The 21,612-nt window shown below is 32.7% G+C and overlaps 1 protein-coding gene across 2 annotated transcripts; it reads left to right on the top strand.

Annotated features, from left to right (window-relative positions):
* The first annotated feature begins 8,011 nt into the window (after positions 1 to 8,011).
* Positions 8,012 to 17,668, top strand: LOC133682292 (protein VASCULAR ASSOCIATED DEATH 1, chloroplastic-like). 2 transcript variants are annotated; one of them, XM_062105573.1, is made up of 18 exons: positions 8,012 to 8,434; positions 8,524 to 8,583; positions 9,419 to 9,469; positions 9,704 to 9,769; positions 9,878 to 9,973; positions 10,110 to 10,211; positions 10,339 to 10,433; positions 10,529 to 10,713; positions 11,146 to 11,186; positions 11,322 to 11,409; positions 11,548 to 11,634; positions 11,767 to 11,821; positions 12,842 to 12,908; positions 14,946 to 15,045; positions 15,851 to 15,912; positions 16,006 to 16,045; positions 16,164 to 16,468; positions 17,201 to 17,668. In XM_062105573.1, exons 1-18 carry the CDS (start codon positions 8,246 to 8,248, stop codon positions 17,447 to 17,449), a joined length of 1,938 nt encoding a protein of 645 aa, XP_061961557.1. In that variant the 5' UTR covers positions 8,012 to 8,245; the 3' UTR covers positions 17,450 to 17,668. The 2 variants fall into 2 exon arrangements, with proteins under 2 accessions (XP_061961557.1, XP_061961559.1); XM_062105575.1 differs by having other exon boundaries at positions 8,013 to 8,434; positions 16,167 to 16,468.
* Positions 17,669 to 21,612: the final 3,944 nt, after the last annotated feature.

The following is a 21,612-nucleotide window of genomic DNA, read 5'->3' as shown; positions in this document are numbered from 1 at the left end:
CTCATCAAATCTTTTTCAATATGTTTAATAAGATATATATTTATTTTACGCAATATAAAAAAAAATTCTCAACAATAAAATTATGAGTATAATTATGATAGTTCGGTACATTACTGGAATGTGTTGGAAAGAGCTACAAAAGCAAGTTTGTATTGACAATGAGCATTATTAAAGTATATTTGTTTTTTTAAAAAAAAATTGCTTTTAAAATTTGTTTTTTGAATAAATTTTTTATATATATTATTTTGATGTATGGATATTAAGATAAATTTTAAAAAATAAAAAATATATTATTTTAATATATTATAAACAAAAATTATTTTTAAAAAAGAATTACTATTCAAAAATACTTTACTGACACTGTCCAGAGGATCTGTGTACAAGAGAATGATGCCGGCCAGGATAAGGATAAAACACAGGTCAATTTGGATATTATGCCCTGTTTCAGAGAGTACAGGTTAAACAGAGATTTTCTAAAATTTAATTTATTTTTTTATACTTTTTTACTGTTTATATACGTGGTCGTTAAAATTAAATTTTAAAAAATAAAAAATATTATTTTAATATAAATTTTTTTAAAACAACTATTTTAAAAAACAAATAGTACAATATCAATATCAAGCGTCAAGACACTTGCAAAGACACTGGTCACGCGTGCATGGTCAATTCCTAACGTGGCAGTCAATAATTAACAAAAAGTGTAAGCAAAAAACGGTAGATGTCCGGACCGTGATCAGATAGGGGCAAATATTATATCAGAAGAAATAAAAAGGGAGGGAGTCGTCAGCTTCTCGCTGTGCCTTGCTGGTCCAGAATGCTGTCACTTTCAGACAATTATTTTCTGCCTCTGGAAATTCCGATCCAGAACGGTAAAGAGCTTGAATTATTACAGCCCTGTTTTGGAGTGGGATGGATTTTGTTTTTAAAAATATATATTAAATTATTATTTTAAAATATTAATGTTGAAAATTAAAAATAATATTTTAATATTTTTTAAACAAAAAATATTTTTTAAAAAGGACTTCAATACACACGGCATAGTATTAAAATAGTAATGTTTATTTTTTAGAAAAACTATTTGATATTAAACTGGTTAGGATTAATTGAGTCAGCTGAATTATTAAAAATTTAATTGAATCTTATTGAATTTATTCTCAAATTTGGAGCCTGTGGTTCTAGCAACTAGTAATTTCTTTTTTTCCCGCATCAGTTTACAGTCTACGGCTTTTTGACCAAGATTTCCCAAAATATATTCGAATGCTTGCGACTGGAGAAAACTGGTCAAAGCAACTGTTTCAAATGGGAATCCAACAAAGCTTGATTTCATAGACCAAATTCAATTCCCTTCACGTTCACCTAGTCAAGAAAGGAAGAATATTGAATGTGACTAAATCTGGCTCACTTGCCTGACATTATCCCAGCACAGGATGTAGATAAAGCTAAGGAGAACCATAAAACTGGTTAAGTGGGAAAATTAAAAAAAGAAAAAGAAAAAAAAGTGGATGATGAGGATCATGATTGGAAAACTTTATTTCTTTGATGGTCACGATCAGTATTGGACAAGTTGTCATGTGGGTGAGTGGGTCTCCAGTCCCATGAAAGCTATGCTTAGCGAGTAAAATGATTAGCTCAATATATACTTCCTGCCAATGCTGCTGCTCAAATGCTAATTTAGTAGCTGTGTTTTAAAATATTTTTAAAAAATAATATTTTTTAAAATTATAAATAAAAATATTGAAAAATTAATTTAAAATTAAGGAATCATGAAACGTGGATTTTACTGTAAAACCAAATATCCCCTGCACCCACATTTCCAGAAACCAAGAAACAAGCATTTTGTAGCCATCTTTATCTTGTGGGCCTGGCATGTTGCTGCCCTTGCTTTATGCAAAGTTGGAGATTAGAGTATTGGAATTGGAAAAAGAAGCATTGAAAGTGGGCTCTTTCATGATTTCTCTCTCGCTTGAGAATTTCTTGGTCCACCAATGACTTTTTCAGTGGGTGTGTGTTCTTAGTTGGTGGGATTTACCTTTGAATCATGCACTAAATAAGGAGCCTGAGTGTACTTTTTTTTGTGTTTCTTGGAGGGGGAGAGATGACTGCCACTACTTCTAGTTAGTTCTAATAATTTTCAAGTACACTAAAAGATTAGCCGATTCGAAGCCTTGAGCCAACCAAGGTAGTAGGTGGTGAGTTGAATCTACTATACCTATCGAGCGTTGAGGTCTGGATTCAATTTCTTGGAAATGACAGTTTTGATTTTGCTTTTTTACTAGAATTGCGACCAGAGGTTTACAGTTCGTATCAATTCAATTTACCACAAAAAAACTCTATACTTGTAGTTAACGATGTGTGCATACCTGTTTACAACTTTTCGGTTTTACTAGTTAATTTCACTGTAAGTCACCACGGGCTACATAAATATTTTAAAATATAAAACAATATTAAGATCGGGAGGAAATTTTTAATTATTTTTAAATCTAGTTTAATGGTCAATTTTAAAATTTAGTAACCTATTTTTTGACCTTACTCAAGTTTTAAACTAAATCATGTGAAAGTTAATCAAAATTAAATTGATTAATTTCATGAATTAAAATACAATCTTGATAACCAGTAAAATCATGCATTGACTTTCAACAAAACTTCAAAAATAATAATTTTTTTCACAAGAACTATTGAGATAATGACAGATTATATTGATTGCAGTTCCCGGGTAAATCATGTCATGGACTTCGTTGAGTTTAATAATTTGGTTTTTATAAGATATATTTTTTAACTATATGATAAAAATATATAGTCATAAAATTGAATACCAACCTAAAAATAAAGTTTTGTATCAAAATTAAATTTTATAAAACTCAAGGGACCAATCACCTAGTAGCTAAAAAAAGAGGGACTAAAATGAATTTTTTACCAGAATTTGTAATATGTCACTTATGTGACTTGTTTTTTTCACTCCTGTCTTTTTTTTTTCAATTCAATCATTCCTTACAAAAACACATGTAATTAAACTATATTTTGGTTTTAAAATAGCTCGGTTGTGCAAAAATAAATTGATGATTAAAATGAAAATTTTTAAAAATTATACTATTGTAATTCACATTAAAATGTGAGGCAGTGAGCTGTGTTTTTTTGTGAATACTAAAAATGCTACACGTTTTGGTTTTAGGTATAATAATAATATAGTATGTAATATCCATAGGTTTTCAATTTATACAAATGAATCGCATTAGCTTTAGAGAGATTTGTTATAGGATCAGGAAGATAACTTATTAATTACTTGTATTATAAAACCATGGGAATCAAGAAGCTTCCTTGTTCATATTGTTAGTTAAGTTGTTTACTATTTTCAATTAAGCCCCTATTTTTATTATTTTAGTTTCATTATTTAAAAAAAATTCATCTTTATACTATTTTTTAACAATTATCCAGATTATTTTTGAATCGGTCAAGTTAATTGAATTATTTCGATGCAACTCATACATTGTCTAATTTTAAACTTGATCTAAATAAGAAATCAGATAAAAATATTGTTTTATATCAATTTCATTCTTATAATTTTTTTTTACTGGTTAAGTTGTTTTTTGACAGGTTAAATTGATTGAATTATGTTAGAATAACTTCTATATAATTTAATTTTAAACACTGATTAGATAAAAAAATAAATTACAATTTTATCATGTTAAAATAAAATTAATCCAGCATCTTAGCGCAAAAGCATGTAAACCACTCCAATCTAAAAAAAAAAAATTAATTTATGTTCCTTCATTGACTTTGAAAAAATAAAATATCTATAGTCGACCAGCTTTACACGCAGAAATAGTTTAAATTTTGGTTACACCATAAATGCGGTGGAGGGTATTTTCAAATATGTGAACAAAAGACATAATATCCCTTGCCTTGATCGTAATCAACCTATTTAATATTTATAATCCTTTTTTTTATAAAAAAAGAAAAAAAATATTTATCAAAAGCATTTAATTCTGTTGTAACGTCTTAACAATAGCATGTCTTGAGAATCCATAATCCATCCCAGGAAGCTCTAAATCATGAGAACTAAAACATATTTTACAGTGTTTGAAAGCACAATAGTTTTTTTTAATATATTTTAAAAATGTATTTCTTTAAAAAAATATTAAATTAATATATTTTTTAAAAAAATATGATTTTTATCAACTGATATAAAAAATAAAAAAATATTTTAATATCAAGTAAAAAAGTAATTTAAAAAAAAATTCTACTCATAATATTAAACAGACAGTCGGTAGGCATGAATGGACTATTTTCAATCCTTGACAGCCCAGACAGATGCAGTCAACAAACAACACCGTGGCCCGTTATAAAAAAGTGAGCTTCAACCACCCCCACACAATACTTCGCAGTTAACCGAGTGACTGCCTTCCGAGTCAATTTTTTTACTCCAAGTTTTCTTCTCAAGCTTTCCAGGCCCATTGCCAGAGAAGAAGCCAAGTCCTGTATTTGAGCTTGGAAACTCGTGCTGAAAAAAAATTAAATTTTTTAATGTTATTAAATTATTTTGACGTGCTAATATTAAAAATAATTTTTTTAAAAAATATAAAAATTATTTTAATACATTTCCAAACAAAAATTACTTTAAAAAATAATTATTACTACATTATTAAATATCTTTATGTTATTGCCAAGTTTCCTTCTCAACTGTTCAAGCTCATTGCGAGATAAAAAGTCGAGTTCTGTATTTGAGTTTGGAAACTCATGTGATAAAACATTTGTTTTTTTAAAAAATTAAAAATTATTTATTTATTTTTATTTTAAATTAATATTTTTTAGTATTTTTAAATTAATTTAATATAATAATATCAAAAATAATTTTTTAATATATTTTTAAACAAAAAATATTTTAAAAAACCATTACCACCACACCATTAAATACCATTCTATTAATTCCAAGTTTCCTTCTCAACTGTCCAGGCCCATTGCCAGAGAAGAAGCCAAGTCCTGTGTTTGACCATTTTTACTGTTTGTCATCTCACAATTCAATAATAATTATAATAGTGTTTTTTATTTTTATTTTCAGCATGTTTTTTTTAAATGAAAAAATAACATGTCAAATGGTTAGGTCTAGAGAAAGCCCAAACATGCATGGGCTCAACTCTAGGCCCATACTATTTTTCCTTTTTAATGACATCTTTATCTACCTGTTATTTCTTAAAAAACAATTGCTTTACAGAAATTCCTCCATTGAATCCCTCATTTATAATTTTATTACTCTTATATTCTTATAAACCGGACCATGAATATTTGTATTTCCAGCCAACTTGTTTTTATATGACTTCACTTACATGAAATTTATTATGGTGTTTTTAGTTTAAAAATTTATATTGTTCTGAAGAGAATGAAATATTTCTACTGAAATAATAAAATATGCATGATTTACAAATAAAATATTTTCCCTATGATTTTAAATTTAATGAAGATAAGAAAATGCAAGAACGACGGTATACTTGTATTACTTCAAACTGTATTTTTTTCCTTTTTACTAGATAAAAAAAAAACATTTTTACCAAAAAACCAATATAAAAATATGAAAAGGCCCTCAAACCCAGTTTAGCAAATATTAATTTTAAAATTAATTTAATTATTTTTCTTTTTATTGTAGATCCAAAAATTAGGGTTGAGTTTTTCCTTTGATTGGAATATCTTTTCATTGACCAATTTTCTTAAAATTAAACAAATATAAAAAAGTTTGAAAAATAATTTATATAAAAATATATTTTATAAAACAAACACCCCCTTGAAAATACTTAATACAACCAAGAAATACAAAAAATATATACTTTCACATTCAGTTTTGTTTCATTGCAAATACAGGAACAAAAATTGTTCTTTGTCCATCATACCAAATACATATCAATCTTATTTCAACAATCTCGTTTCATATTTCTTTTTTTTTTATACCATTTTAGATTAAACCTATACATCTTATTTATAAAATTCAAGTTTTCTCTGTGATGAAAATCTCTTTCTTTATCTGTATTGTTTTTTGACATAGATAAATTGGCACGGCTCATAATTAATAATCAGTCAATCAAAAGTTAGCATTGATTGTTAGCATTCACGTGCTAAATTAACCACTACTATACTATTCATGTGCTGCCACTTGTTTGCATAAAATACTAATAATTGCTGAGGAAAAAACCAAAAAATTAATTAAATTAAGAAAACTTAAAAAAATCAAACTGTGACAATAAAATTGATTAAAAAAATTAATCGGTTTGGTTTTGGCTTTATAAGTTTAAAACCAAAAAAACCGAATTGAATCCAAACCAGAAAAATAAAAAATCGAGTCAAACCAGAAAAACCTAGTCAAATCGGAAAACAACAAGCCAAATTGAAAAAATCGAGTCAAACTGAAAAACCGGTTTGAAGTTTGAACTGGTTTTTGTTCTAAAATAACCGAACCGAAACCGGTCGGTTTGAACCGGTTTCGGTTCGATTCAGTTTTTTAAAAAATCAGTTTAGTTATTTTTTTTAACAAAAACCGAACCGAATAAAAAATAATCATCTCTATAAAATACCATCCTTCACAGTCATTCGCATAGCTATCCAGATTAACCCAGAAACATTTTTTTTAAAAAAAAACTGTAAATGGATGCAACTTAAAAATCGAAATTCGAAAGCAAATCTGGACTTGACTACTAGCTGTAAATTTGATGTTTCTTCTTCCTCAAAACGCCAGCGTTTTAGAAGTTCCCACACGTGTCAACATCTCCTTTGCCATGGAAATCCATCTGTTCACTTCCCCAGGCATGATCCCAACATCTCCTTTGCCATGGAAATCCATCTGCTTTCCTTGCGTGTGAGAGAGAGACGCTCCTGCTTCACCTAATTTCATAGTTGTTACAAAGTGTATCTGTTGTTCTGGTCAATAAAAATTCTGGCCACAAAGAAAAGGAAAAACAAAACGACGAGGTTCTAAAGCCTTTTGTTTTTTCTAGCGACGCCAAATGAAAATAATGGGTATGATTCTAGCATCTCCAACCACTTCATCACCCTTCGTCTGCCAACCACTCCAACTTCATTTCTTCTTCTAGCACCAGCAGTAGAATAAATATGCTATAAAAAAAATGTCAGATGAATCAAATATTATTTTTTTTAGCCTGTTGAAAAAATATTTACCAAAAAAAAGTTTTTTACTGTGTTTCACATGGCCATCTGAGTCATGGGCTAATCTAGAAAGTCAAATGAAATTTATCAGACCAATTACAAAGCTGACTTTAAACTCTTCAGACCTGGCCAGGATCCCTGATCACCCAGTTCCTAGGTTAAACTATTAGGTCGTGCTTGTTCTAATAACTATAGTCAATGATAGCTGTTCAATTAAAATACCATCCTTCACATGGTGTGTGTATATTTGGTAAATGATGTTTTTTTAAAATATTTTTTAATTTAAAATAATATATTTTATATATTTTTAAAATTAACACATTAAAATAATAAAAAATTATATAAAAATATCAATCTAATATATTTTTTCAATGTATTATAGAGAAGGTTAATACATAGTTATATATTACAAATATATAACTCATAATTTTTTTCAACATTAATGTTAATATAGCGAAGAACTATTTTTTTAATTCCCCGTAAAATTTTTTGTCAAAAAGTCTACAAATTGGAATTTACTATCCACACACAAAGATTCTGATTGTTTTTAGAAAATATTTTTGTAAAAATTTAAATTTATTTTATAAATTATTTTTTATAGTATTTTTAAAATCATTTTAATATGTTAATATTAAAAATAAATTTTAATATATATATAAAAATAAATTTTTAATTAAAAAAATATTTTAAAAATAATCATTACTACAGTAACGAAAACATTTAAAAAAATCTTTTAGATTTTTCTTCTACAACATGACCCGTCGCCCTCAATCCACCCGAAACGGTACCGGATCACATAATGACGTGTCGTTCACAAATCAAACCACCACGTCTTCACGCGTAAAAAAAAAAAAAAAAAAAAAAAACTTCCCACACTAGGACCGACATCGATTAGCAACAAACACAGAGTACCGACTTAAACGGACGGCAACGTCTACCAATTTCTGTCCGTTATCCTAAAAAACGGAAACGAACAGCACTTAACCACCTCGCCAGTAGTCAATCCACGATCGCTTTCCAGTCCAATTTCACCATTTCCTTTCGAATACAAAAACCCTAGATCGATCTCCCTCTCCCTGCCTCCCTCTCGTTCTCTGCCATGGCAGCAGTTGCATCCGCAAGCGGAGGAGAGAGGCCTGACACGTCGCCAGCGATGGATGTTCTCTCTTCAAAATCAGCAACAGACGCCGCGTCTGACTCTTCGTCCTCTTCTTTCGCTACCGAGACGCCTGATCTCAATGATCACTCAAATATTTCTGCTAGTCCTAGCCGTGAAGTCGATCCTCACGTATTTCTCCTTCAATTTCACAACTGTACTTGATCAAGCGGCTCTTTTTTTTTGGATTTTACTGTTTACTGTTTTTTTCTTTTTTACAGTCACAGGCTTCAGCGAGGAGTGAAGAGTATAGGCAACTGTTTCGTCTTCCAACGGAGGAAGTAAGTCACTCTATACTATGGATGATCATGTCTTTTAAATTTCTTTTTCTTTCGTTCGAAGGATTCCTAAGCTGAAAAAAAAGAGAATTAAGTACTCATTTGGTATCTCTTAGGAGTTTTTTACGCTAAATCTTCATTTGCTCTTCGTTATTCGTAGTTGTTTTGGTTTCGTTAAATTATATCACTGCTAAATTTGAGGTTAATATCATCGAGAATTTTTATCAAGACGAAAACCTGTTAATTCTATGGGAGTTGGGATCCGATAATTTGTAACATTTCAGAAATTCTCTTCGAGTGGGGATCTAAGAAGGTTTGGAGGTTCACAACATGTCATTGTATTTTTATTCTTTTGTGGTGACAGCTGGACCCAGTCTAGGGTGATTAATCGTAACTTTAAGTTAATAGGATTCTAAAGCTTACCAATGTATCAAATAGAAGTTAGAACACAAATTTCAAATATAATGAGGTGAAAATTGATGGAAGTGCTGTGGAATGTGCCAAGAAGCTGACGAAAAGTAATCTGTTGAGGGTCATTTTCAAACCGTCGAACATATTGTAGGTATGGGACAGTTCAAAATGCTTAGTTTTTCTTGCACTTGTAACTGTCTGCCAGTTAAGCATGCGCGCACGCATGTTTGTACCTTGAACTTATTGTATATGGTTTGAGATTTTCCTTATTGTTAAAACTTATGATAGTGCCCCCCTCTCTCGCGCACACAGCAGAGGATATCTTAACAGTTCTAAAGAACCTCTGTTTTATTCGAAGATGCATCTAAAATTTTTGTTTTATTCGAAGATGCATCTAAAATTTTCATCTTTTGTCCCCTCCCAATAGGTGCTCATACAAGACTTTAATTGTGCATACCAAGAGAGTATTCTTCTTCAGGTAATCTTGATGCTGACTTTTATTATTTTTCTTGGAGATGCATGCATTAAACATTAATTGCTATAGTATGGTGCATGTCATATTTTTGACTTGGAATTTCATTAGGCAAATGATATCACAGATGAGTTACGTGATAATTTTTGTTTATACAAGTTTTTTTAAAAAAACTTATCTTGGGGTAAGATTATGTTTTCCTAAATTATTCACGCATTGCTTATTGTTTACATGTTGCAGGGGCATATGTACCTTTTTGTACATTTCATTTGCTTTTATTCCAACATATTTGGATTTGAGACAAAGGTAATGTTTGAACATCAGCTTTATTTTTGTTACTGTGGTCTCTGTCTTTCATGGTTCCTTTTCTCATTCTTGACTGTTTCCTGACATGTTTGATGTGTTTTTATCCAGAAAATAATCCCTTTCCAAGAAATTACGGATGTAAAAAGAGCAAAGACAGCTGGGATCTTTCCTAATGCTATAGAAATTTGTGCTGGAGGAAAGAAGGTAGTGCTAGATATGGAGTATTGATCCTCTCCTATTATGTTTTGGCATTTCTTGAAATTGTTGCTCTGATAGTGCTCTTTTACCTCCAATTTTTAGTAACAACTGCGACATCTAAATCCAATTATTAGTGTGGCAGTACTTCTTTGCATCATTCCTTTCTCGCGATGAAGCTTTGAAGCTCATCAGTGATGGATGGTTACAACACGGTAATGGTTCCAATTTGATCACAGAACAACAGGTATTTTAAAGCATTGGAAACTCATTGAATGAATTTTTATTACTTCGTTGTGAATTATAAAATGTTAAAAAACTCCGTTGGTCTGTTTGTTTCGTTGTCGCCTTCTTATGTGCTGATTTTACCTCAGGATTCGATTTCTGTAACCAGTAACCTAGATAATGGACTTGTAACTGAAAAGGTGAATAACTTCAAGCAAGTCAATGAATTAGACCCCCCTGACAGGTATTTTCACAAGCCATATAGAGTTTATATGAGTTTGTCTCTGGTTCATGTTTTGGAGGATTGATCAGAAATTGCCTGTATGTATGTTAATACAGGCAAATGGCTACTGCCCCTTCACCTGATTCTGAGATTTCAGCATCCGTTGAAAATGGCACTGTCTCAATAACACAGATACAAGTAGCTGATGAAGTGGAACAGGATGTTGAGCTAGTTAGAAATACCGACTCTTTATCTTCATCAACTTTGGCATGGAATGTGGAAAATTTTGAAGCACCTCAGAGTTAGTTATATCTCGTGAATTATTTTAATTGTGGTTTTGTTTTGTATATAACATGCAATGAACGAGCTCATTTTCCAGTTAGCTACAATATCTTCCTAATAATCAAGATTGTAAGGCATAGGGTTCTTCTCCACCTTCTAGTTAAATCTAGAGTCTTTTATTTAGAGACTGAAAAGATTTGGTCAATTCTAAATCAAGCAATTGGGAATTTGATATTAAATCTATCAGAGGAATTATTTGGTAATTCCCAGCGAGATTTGGCATGAAGAGGATTGAATCCTTTGGATGTTGGTCATGGAGCTTTTTTCTACTTAAAAAATAATGTTGTGATTGTGGTTATTTTCCATCGGCAAAATTTTGGGATGATGTTTGGTGTGGATTTACTATTTTTTTTGGTAGCTCTGTTAATTGATTTGTATTTCTGATATGCAGGACGTGAATCTTTTAAAGAAGTTGGAGAGACGAAGTTTCTGGTAGTGTTCTATCTTTTATTGATTTGTATTTTCTTTTGAATTTGCTCCTTCATTTTCTTGCTACATGTAGAATTCAATAAGTATTGCCACATTAAAGAGTTTTTCTCTGATCTTCTTTTATTTTGAGGAATGCAGATAAAGGTAGAGGAGTTCTTTAATTTGTTCTTTTCAGATGATGCAGCTAGCTTTGTTGAATCTTTCCATAGTAGATGTGGAGATAAAGGTAATTTGCTTTGAATTCCCATGGAACCATACTCAAGTAAAACATCCCTAGTTTTTCGATGTGATTAAGTTTGATGAATATGTTGGATGATATAATTCTTACCTTTATCTTTGGTTGGTTAACTCTTGTGCTTTTCAGAATTCAGGTGCTCTTTATGGTACCCAAATGAGCAATTTGGGCATGCTCGTGATGTGTCTTTTCAGCATCCTATAAAAATATATTTTGGTATGGAGGTGCATTATTTGTTTATCTATTTCTTTACTATGGATCTATGTTTGGTTTGTGTGGAAATTTCAGCAAATTTGTCACTCTTTCTACCCATTAATATTAGTTTTAAATTTTTGTGCTTTTATACAGGTGCCAAATTTGGCAGCTGCCAGGAGGTCCAGAAGTTTCGAGTCTACAGAAACAGGTTCTTGTAGTCTGTAATTTGTGAGACACTTTAGATGCACTGTTACTGTTTTGAAGATGACTTGGTGATGAGTTCAGTAAGATGGAATAATAATTCACTATCCATCATCCTCTATTTTATAGCACCAAAAAATAAATAAAAAAGTATGTATTTATTAGATGGAAGAAAACTGGAAAGCCTTTTTGGAAATGAAAGGACGGTTTTTAGAGGATTTTTAAAGCAGTACACGGTGGGCATTTTTGTAGCACAGTGCTGCTGGTGGTATGCTGGCGCACTGTATCTGGACATTTTTGTTATGATTAGGTTTGTTTTAAAGGTAAGTAAGAGTTAGGTTTTGATGGATCAGCACAATTTCACACTCTGCCCCTGACTATGTTCAATGAGTTTGATCTTTGAACCTATCCTTTTTGTGCATCTTTTCTTTATTAATAAAGTGATTAGAGGCATTGGTGCATGCATTCAAGTATATGCTTAAATTGGGACCATACACAACTCATTTAAACTTTCTCCTTCACTAGTTTGGGTCCATTACTGTTCTGCTATGTTTAGAGTGAAAACTTTGCACGCTGTTTTGATGCAAAACCACCTTTCATCATCTGAATCCATGATCTTTTTGGTCTCTCACTCCCTCTCTTCTTTGTTCCTACCACTTCAATCCATTTTATCTTCTTTATGATGTCCATATGTTTGTTTTCTACAAGGCCAGACTATTTCAGACAAGTCACACTCACATATCCTCAAATGGTAAACTTTCTTGCAAGTGGACTCATTTCTTATCTGGTCTTTGCTCAAATCATTTTAGTTTTTCTTGAGATGTAAAATAAATTTGTAGCAAAATCATTGTGGAAATTACATATAAAGCTCTTGATCAATAATGTTCTTAATGCAGACTATGCATGGATTAAATTTAATTAGCTGTTTATTTGCCATATAATTCCTCTCCTTTTTTGGTTGTGGAGTGTGTAATTGATTTGACCAATTGTTTGTTCTTCCTCGTGATTTTACTTTTGCTTTTACCAGCAATCTGGTTATCGAGACATCACAACAGATCAGTGACGTCCCTTTTGGAGATTGTTTTTGCGTTGAGGTAAAAGCTGTTTCTGAGCCATTACTGATATGATGGATAAAATGTTTTAAATTTATTCGTTTTCATATATTTAGTAGGGTGTGCACTCTGTTTTTTTAAAAATAGATTGTATAATGGCATTTTATATTGAATGTTAATCAACTATCATGAAGTCAGAAACGGGTGCCCTTATATAGCAGGTGCAACTTTTGTGGTCTGATTCTTTTCTTGGATTACATGAAGTTATTGAACCATTTCAGGAGCTTAGGAATTGTCACTTTTTTCCTTTCAAGCATATGCTATCATGGCTGCATCTTTAAAATGCATGTATTAAATGGTTCTGGTTGCTCTTGGATAGATTCATCTGATATTAGGGAATCCTCCTTCTGTTTTCACCCTCCCAGACTTTAACATTCTCTCTCACCATTCTGTCACATGTTTCCTTTTCTTCCAGATTGGGAGTGAATTGTATAGGGTTTGTTAGACATACAGGGCATGTATCCCATAAGCAGCTGTGATTGTCAGGCTTGGGTTAGCAGTTTACTCCTAATACATCATTAAGATGTTGGAAACAAACAATAAGAGAGGATACGGCCTTTCTACCCCTAGGTTTGGAATTGACTTTAGAAAAGATGGAATGATGTAGGGAATTCTTATTAATTGAAGGAGAGATAATAAGTTGGATGATCTTTTGCCCATTAAAAACCTTTTGACACTGAACAGGAAAGTGAAACTTTATTTATTTGTTTATAATTTAAATAATCTCTTAGAAATTAACTATCATCTAAGAAGTTTCTGGGGTTAACAATATTTCGTTTTGATTCTCTTCTTTGGATTTAAGTTACTAGGATTTTCTTACTGTCTTCTGAAGCATAAGCTCTATGTATTTTGGGGCACATCATGGTGAGTTAAAACAGAGATATGAGAGTTTTTTCAATCTCCAGCCTCCTACAAGGTTATCCTCTCTTATTTAATTTATTCCTTCCTCTCCTATTGGGAATTCTTCAGTTCTTTGTCTTCATGGGTACCCTTGTACGACACTTTTACCAATAAGTCAACTAGAATGTCTAGGAAAGTACCTAATATGTAAGAAAAGTGATTGGAGGGAGATTGCAGGAGTAAAAAGGAAGAAATTTGGGAAGAGAGTGGAAAGGGAGAAAAAAAAAACTAATTGAATGGTCACATCATGGTGAATTAAAACAGAGATATGAGAATTTTTTCATTCTCCAGCCTCCTACAAGGCTGTCCTCTCTTATTTAATTTATTCCTTCCTCTCCTATTGGGAATTCTTCAGTTCTTTGTCTTCATGGGTACCCTTGTACTACACTTTTACCAATAAGTCAAACTAGAATGTCTAGGAGAAGTACCTACTATGTAAGAAAAGTTATTTCGAGGGAGATTGCTGGAGTAAAAAGGAAGAAATTTGGGAAGAGAGTGGAAAGGGAGAAAAAAAAACTAATTGAATGGTCACATCATGGTGAATTAAAACAGAGATATGAGCATTTTTTCATTCTCCAGCCTCCTACAAGGCTGTCCTCTCTTACTTAATTTATTCCTTCCTCTCCATTAGGAATTCTTCAGTTCTTTGTCTTCACGGGTACCCTTGTACTACACTTTTACTAATAAGTCAACTAGAATGTCTAGGAGAAGTATCTACTATGTAAGAAAAGTGATTGGAGGGAGATTGCAGGAGTAAAAAGGAAGAAATTTGGGAAGAGAGTGGAAAGAGAGAAAAAAAAAACTAATTGAATGGTCATGATCCTCAGGATTCAATTAACAATTTCACATGACAGATTAATGTAGAAGAGACAATAAACAAAAACGAGTAATTCATGAAATAAAAAATGAAATGTGTGGATAGAGATCAGTGTAATGGTTATATTAATGATTTGTCAACATGTGTAAAGAAAAAACAAGTCTATAATAGAATGGATACTTTTAAATACCAGTGGCAGCAAGTATTCAAAGTACATGGCATGAGCTTCAATCTGGCTTAAGCCCATCTCTACTATTTAAACCTACCTGATGCCCCTCTTCTCTTCATGGGTACAATGTCAGGGACTATGGGATGTGACTAGAGATGGCGATGGATCAAATGAAGGCTGCATTTTGCGGATATATGTGGATGTTGTATTCAGCAAGAAAATTATTTTTAAAGGTTTGCATCTGCCATTGCGTAAATTTATTACATGCTTCATGTTGCATTGTTTTTTTTCCATAATCTATCTTGATTTCACCATCATGTTTTTAATTTTTTGGTATCCTTTGGCACCAAAACCTGAAAGAAAAACTAACTAGCTTCTACCAACTCTGCTAGCGTAATACCATAAGAAACAGCTTACAGACATGGCATAAACCAGAGGGAGGATCATTGAAACGCACTTTCTTTTGGCTGTGTGAAATACCCTTGATCAATCTGCAGATGGATTGCATCTCTGAACCTGTGGAAAATCCTGACCACCCAACTCTTCTCGAACAAGATTCACTAATAATGATCTTTATCGAATGGGATTGTCTTGGTGCGCACTACCTTTGAGATTATTTTATATGCAAATACTTTGCATAAAATAATACTTATGGAGATTGGAGTATGAACTGGGAAGGTTCCCTGGTAATCAAGAAAGACTAATCTGAATGAACAGGGATTTTGTTAAAGAATATAATATGATCTTTCTTCTTTTATATGTGAAATAGGAATAAAATGAGCTACAAGTCCTGATATGCTATCCCTCATGCTATCGCTATAAATACTTCTTAGAACAGGGGTTATGGTTCAATAATTGCTTGAAATCAAGTCTCAGGAGTCAGGATGTGCCCACAAGCTTTTATGACTTGTATTTTTATTCATTTCTGTAATTTACATTTCATGGATGCTTTTATTATTGCGAAAACAGCTTTGCAATACATGTTTTCATAATAATGTGTACTAGATTTTTCATGCCTAATGACTTGCAATATTACAGGTAAGATAGTGCAGTCTACTGTGGAAGAATGTCGAGAAGCTTACGCAATATGGATAAAGATGGTAATATAGTCATTCTTTTTAGACATGAGTTATCAAATCAATGGTGTATGTTGGATGGAGGGTTTATTGACTGCATGTTCACTAATTTTTCAGGCACATGAATTGTTGAAGCAGAAGAACCTTGAAAAACAAGGTTAATCATCATTAGACTTCACGCTAGCTCCTCCTCTCCATGATGTGCTCTGCTTTTTGTGATATTGCCAGGAAATTGAATTACTAACTTCATTCTATCATTTCCTATTTTCTTAAAGCAGAGGCAGGGCCGACTCTCAGCATGATTCATGAGGAAGAAGTTCATTCTGAAAGAGAAGTGGAGACTGGAGAAGCTTCAGAAAACTCTTACAAGCCAAGAGGGCATGTGAGGATGCAGCAGATGTCTAGTTCTGTGGCTACTAGTCAACAGGCCGATGATCTTGTGCAGGGAAGTTTTACAAATGCTACATCCATTGCATCTTCGCTAGGAGAATATGCGACAAAGCTCTTTTCGTTTTTTAAAAGCCAGAGCCAAATTTCCCTAGTCTTGGTTATTGCATTTATTGTGATCATCCTGATGCAGGTATGCAATTCCCCAAATTTCTTCTGGTGACATGCATAATTCAATCTAGTTATTTTGCTCAATTAACTCCAATACTGGCATGGTGTTTTAATTTTGTGGCTTTAATGTTTAGTCTTCAATTTTTCACGCATCTTGTGCATGTTAGATTGTTGTCACCGTGTTTTTGTAACCACCGTTGCTGTTTTTGGTGGTAAATGATGCCATGGAATAACTACTGGATAAGTAATTTAAATCTATTTGTTTTTTCTATTCCTTTTTTCAGTCTCCGTTTTCCTTAGTCATTGGGATCCTTGCATTGGGTTAAAGAATAAATGACCTTGGTTTGTTGGAAAGAACCCAAAAATAAATAAAAATAAAACCTTAGGAACTGAAAACATATCTCAGTTGAAGTTTAGTATTCACAAAATGGCTGAAAAAGTTTTTTTTTTTTTTTTTTAAGATTTTGGGTTAGTTGCAAGGTGCCCCCACAAAATTTAGCATTGCTCGGCAGCATCCTTCTGTAACATTTTTTTTACTACATATGCTGATGTGCCTAGGCTCCATGTATTGCTGCTTGTTTTTTTTTATTATCCACTTTGTCCTAGATCCCCGGTCTCATGGGTTTTTGTAGTGGCTAGAGCATAACATTAGCCTTTCATTTATGCAGTACCATTGTCATCTGGATCGATAGGTACCCACATGGACAAAAGCTTCCTACACTCTCACTGACTTTTTGACCCTTTTTAACTGCAGGTGAGCATCCTCGTGCTACTGAACAGACCACAAACTGTCCACGTGGCTTCTCCAGAATACTACATGGGTGGCCTGCGAGCTGGGGCTGGTGAAAAATCAGCTGAAGCTGTGGCTTGGTTGGAGAGGCGGACGCACCACCTTAAAGATGAGATGTTTATGGTTGAGGCTAAGCTAGAGAGGTTGCAGCAGGAGCACTCATGGTTGAAATCACAGTTGAAAAACCTTGATAATCTTGAAAAACATAAATAACTTAAAATTTTATAGTGAAAAAGAAAGTATTTTTTTCCCACGCTCTGCTCTGCTCTTTTCTTTTAAATATATGGCAAGAAACCTAGTTGATTGACCCCAGGACTTGAAGTTTCTGGGCCGAAGACCTTTTGATAGCTGTTGTGTTGCTGCTAATTAACAGGCAATTTATATGATGCCTCGGAGAAGCAATGATACTTAGATTTTATGTCTTTTTAACTATTCTACAGCCATTGTCTGGTTGGAGGAAATAGAGGGGATAGGAATCTCATTTCACATAAATGCTTGGATATACAATTTGAAGAAAGAACCTGAATCCCGTGCCTTGAATGAGCTATTCAATTCCTCTTTCCCTTGAAGCAAAGTTATTAAACTTGGCTCGGCCATTACTTGATTTAAGGCTTGAGATGAGGGAGTCAATTTAAAAGGATATTTCTTAAGATTTTTTTATATATAAATAAAAATTGTTTTGATTTTTTTAAAAAATTAAATTAGATTTTGATTGATTGCAAGTAACTTATAAGATTACTTGAGTTTATAGAGTAAATTCTCACCTTGATCATTTAAAACTGACTTGGTTTAATACTAATCTTGAATCAATCGACACAATCTTGGAGTAGCTATTTCCTCAAGTTGAAAGCATTTTTATTAAACTTGGTCAATATCGTGTCGAGTCCTTGAATCGATAGGATTGGATTGGATCTATTAGCTATTTTATTTAAGTTAAAAATTATAAGAGTTAATTTTTAATTTGATTGGATTGGATCCATCAATGGATTGAATCTATTAGCTATTTTATTTAAGTTAAAAATTATAAGAGTTAATTTTTAATTTGATTGGATTGGATCCATCAATTATTTTGTTTAAGTTAAAAATTATAAGAGTTAACTTGGTGTGATCTGTAACTTGATTGATTTAATCAAAAAATTTTGAATTTTTTAATATATATTTTTAAAACAATAATTTTTTAGTTCATTTTTTTTAAAAAATATAGATTTACCGATTTATATCCCAATTATTGAGTCACGTCAGGTTAATAACTATGGTAGAGAGCTAGGCCGGCACGTAAGATGTGCTTTAGCAGCTTGTGGTTATGGTGTGATTAAGTGCTACCCATGATCAGTTCGAAATTGCTCTTTTAGTTTGGTGTACACATTGCGGCTTAATTCAGTTGGAAGCTAGCTGGAGGTCAAAGCATAAAAAGACAATATTTTCTACAGCTAGAGTTGACTGCATCTTCTTCTGTTTTTTTCCCAGCAAAAAGTCAACAACTAGTGTGTATATAAACGTTTAAAAGCCTAAAATGTATTATAATTTTCACAATTTTAATTAGCACCAAAAATACTAAAATGAACCACCGACTACTTTCTTTCGAACCACTCGATCCTCGGAAAAACTAGGTATATCAGTGAGTGCTAGTTGATTTTTTTTTTCTTAGATTTACTCCATTATCTGCATTATTCTCTGAAGATTCTTGACAATGACTGTGAAGAGGGAAAAAAAATAGTGGGACAACGGGTAAAAAGAAAAGTCTGTACGCTCACTCTCTCGATCTTTATGGCCATAAACTAAACCCTCGTCGAGGCATGTTCCACATGGATTATATTGTTTTTTGTTGCTGCTAGCGATTGCGTTCCAAACGCCTGAAAAATAAAACGGTACAAGAAAAATACAAGGTCAAAAGTGATGACCGTTTTCTCATTTTTGCTTTGCTCTTTTCGGTAGGACGCGGGCCGTTTCTTGAGGTCCGTGCGCTCTACTACTTACCGGCCAAACCGCTGACCGCTACTGCTGTGGACAGGCTGAAAGTCAAACACGGTCCCTGCGATTTTTGTACTTGGCTCAAATCTCTCCGAATCAAAGGTGATTTTAGTCACCTCATCTGATTTTGCTCATTTATTATGATGCAATTCGATATAGGGCTCTGAAGTGCCTTTAATCAGAAGCAAGGGATGGATTGGACCCAATTTAAATACCTACTACTTGTCTTAGGAAAGTGGATCGGTAACATTAACACACTTTGTATTTTGTTTTTCAAAGAGGAATATCGTCGTGTCAGATTTTTCGTGTGAAAATGATGTATGATGTACCTTTATTCGTCATCACATGGAGTAAAGGGTCACTTCTGTTATATTTCACAATTTTTTTTATATAGATATTGACAGTGGCCCAAAAAAAAAAAAAACGGATAGATTGTTTTTGGTCACTACACAATGTCGTTTAGGGCCTCATCTATCCTTTAGACCCCCCCCCCCCAACAAATCGTATTTGGGACCACATCCCAATCCCACGCAAATTTTCAGGGAGCTCGTGCTGGTATACAGAACGATGTCGTTGTACAACCATGTTAGTGCATGCCACCCCATTGCTCATTTTAGAAAATATCACAGTTTATAAAGTTCTATCTCACTAGCTTTATTGGTTTTCACAACATTTGAAGAAATATTCTGCTAGATTTCTATTATACTCTAAGCAAGCAAATCTTGTTCTTGGTTGATCCACGCAGTCAATTATTATTTTCAATGACCAAGAAAATAGTTTCCAACAATTTCTTCTACGAGGCCGCCGTTTTACTACCATGCTTCTTCTTTGTTAGGTGAACTACCCTAATCGCCAAGTAAGCCATGTCGCATATATAAATGTCCTAGGACCACTCATACATACAAACGATATTTAAAATTAAACACGAATACACTATTTTTATTCTAAATCTATTTTTTCTTGATTTGTTATTAATTTTGATTAGATTAATTTAAATACAAGAGAGTCTTCTTAACCAAATTTGTTTGAGAAATTAATCCTCGTTTTTCCCAACCATGAAAGCCGAATACCTTAGTCAATTTTAGAGTTGAGAAAAGTCAAAACCCATTAGGAATTTCAACAATTTCTTCAGAGGCTTACGCCAGCAGTTAGGTAGCTTATGGATAAATTAATATTTATTAATATTTGATAGTTAGCCGATTGAAAAGTCGTATTACTACGATAGAAACCAAATTAGCCGTAGCTATAAACCTGAAAGGTTATTCTAGTCTTTTTGTTCTTCATAACAGAGGATCTTCGAGCTCGAAATCTATAGAGCGGCGGGTCGAATCCTTGAAATTCTGCAAGCGCAAGCGACGTCCTTTGCAATATTTTCTTAATTAGATCATGACGTGGGATACAAATCTTATTATTGCAAGCTAAATTATTTTATTATAATATTTATTTCATTAAGAGGATTTTCTTAGGATTTATTTTTTTTATTTAAATAGAGAAAATATTTATCAGGATATTCAGTATTATTAAAATTTATGTATAGATGGTAGTAAAACGAAACAATTATAAGGCCTGGGCCCCTGAGCATGACTGGCGAATCCGAAACGATATTAGTGAGCTAAATGTAGACAATTAAAGGGTGATCTGATTAGATACAGCGTGTGCTAGTCGTTTTCTAGGAAGACCACCGACTGACTGTTAATTTTGCATGGTCTCTGTTCTGTATGGACTATAAGCCGCCGAGAGCTCGAGAATTGCATGGTACCCCTACCACTCGGATCAAAATCGAGCAGTAGTTTCAGCAAGCGAGGGCGGAAAGTGCTTGTCTTGCCGTTGCAATGATGGAGAGAGCTGGCCACAGAGGTACGTGTGGAATAGTGCGACTTCCACTGTCCCATCAAAGCTTGGAATATATATCATGTCCGTGACACGATAGAGTCATAGGTCCCGTTGGGCCTTTGTTGCTGTACCAGATGGTGTTTTCCACGTTATATAGTTTATGTCAAATATCAAGCTGCATCGATCCTTGATAGTCAGAGGGGTGGCTTGTCTCTAATGTTACAACATCGTCCATGCATACAGATCAAAGAATCAAAATACCAGAATCACCAAGTGTATGGTTGATGAGCAAGATTGGGATTCTCTGTGATCTCTCTCTCTGTTTTTTTTTTAAAAAAAAACATGGTGATCATTTATGTTTGATCAACTTGAGTGGATGGAAGCAGATCAATAATTGCATCTCGTCGTTTAATTAAGAAATTATTCTACATGTGTAAAAAGATTATAATCGTATATATACATATACCCTATGTTTTGTATGTATAAGAAATCGTATCGTTGACTTGATTGTTTTAGTTTGAACTTCATAGATATATAAAGATTATTGAACTTGATAATTAATTAATATATAC

The sequence above is a fragment of the Populus nigra genome, chromosome 2 (genome assembly GCF_951802175.1).
Source record: "Populus nigra chromosome 2, ddPopNigr1.1, whole genome shotgun sequence".
Taxonomy (NCBI): domain Eukaryota; kingdom Viridiplantae; phylum Streptophyta; class Magnoliopsida; order Malpighiales; family Salicaceae; genus Populus; species Populus nigra.
This window is presented reverse-complemented; position numbering and strand designations above follow the sequence as displayed.

Bases quoted from the DNA above. Each gene is read 5' to 3' on its own strand.
- LOC133682292 (XM_062105573.1), top strand. From the start codon at position 8,246: ATGGCAGCAGTTGCATCCGCAAGCGGAGGAGAGAGGCCTGACACGTCG. The intron at 11,822-12,841 runs GTTCTTGTAGTC...TGCTTTTACCAG, and splicing joins TTTCGAGTCTACAGAAACAG to CAATCTGGTTATCGAGACAT. The intron at 16,469-17,200 runs GTATGCAATTCC...TTTTAACTGCAG, and splicing joins TTGTGATCATCCTGATGCAG to GTGAGCATCCTCGTGCTACT.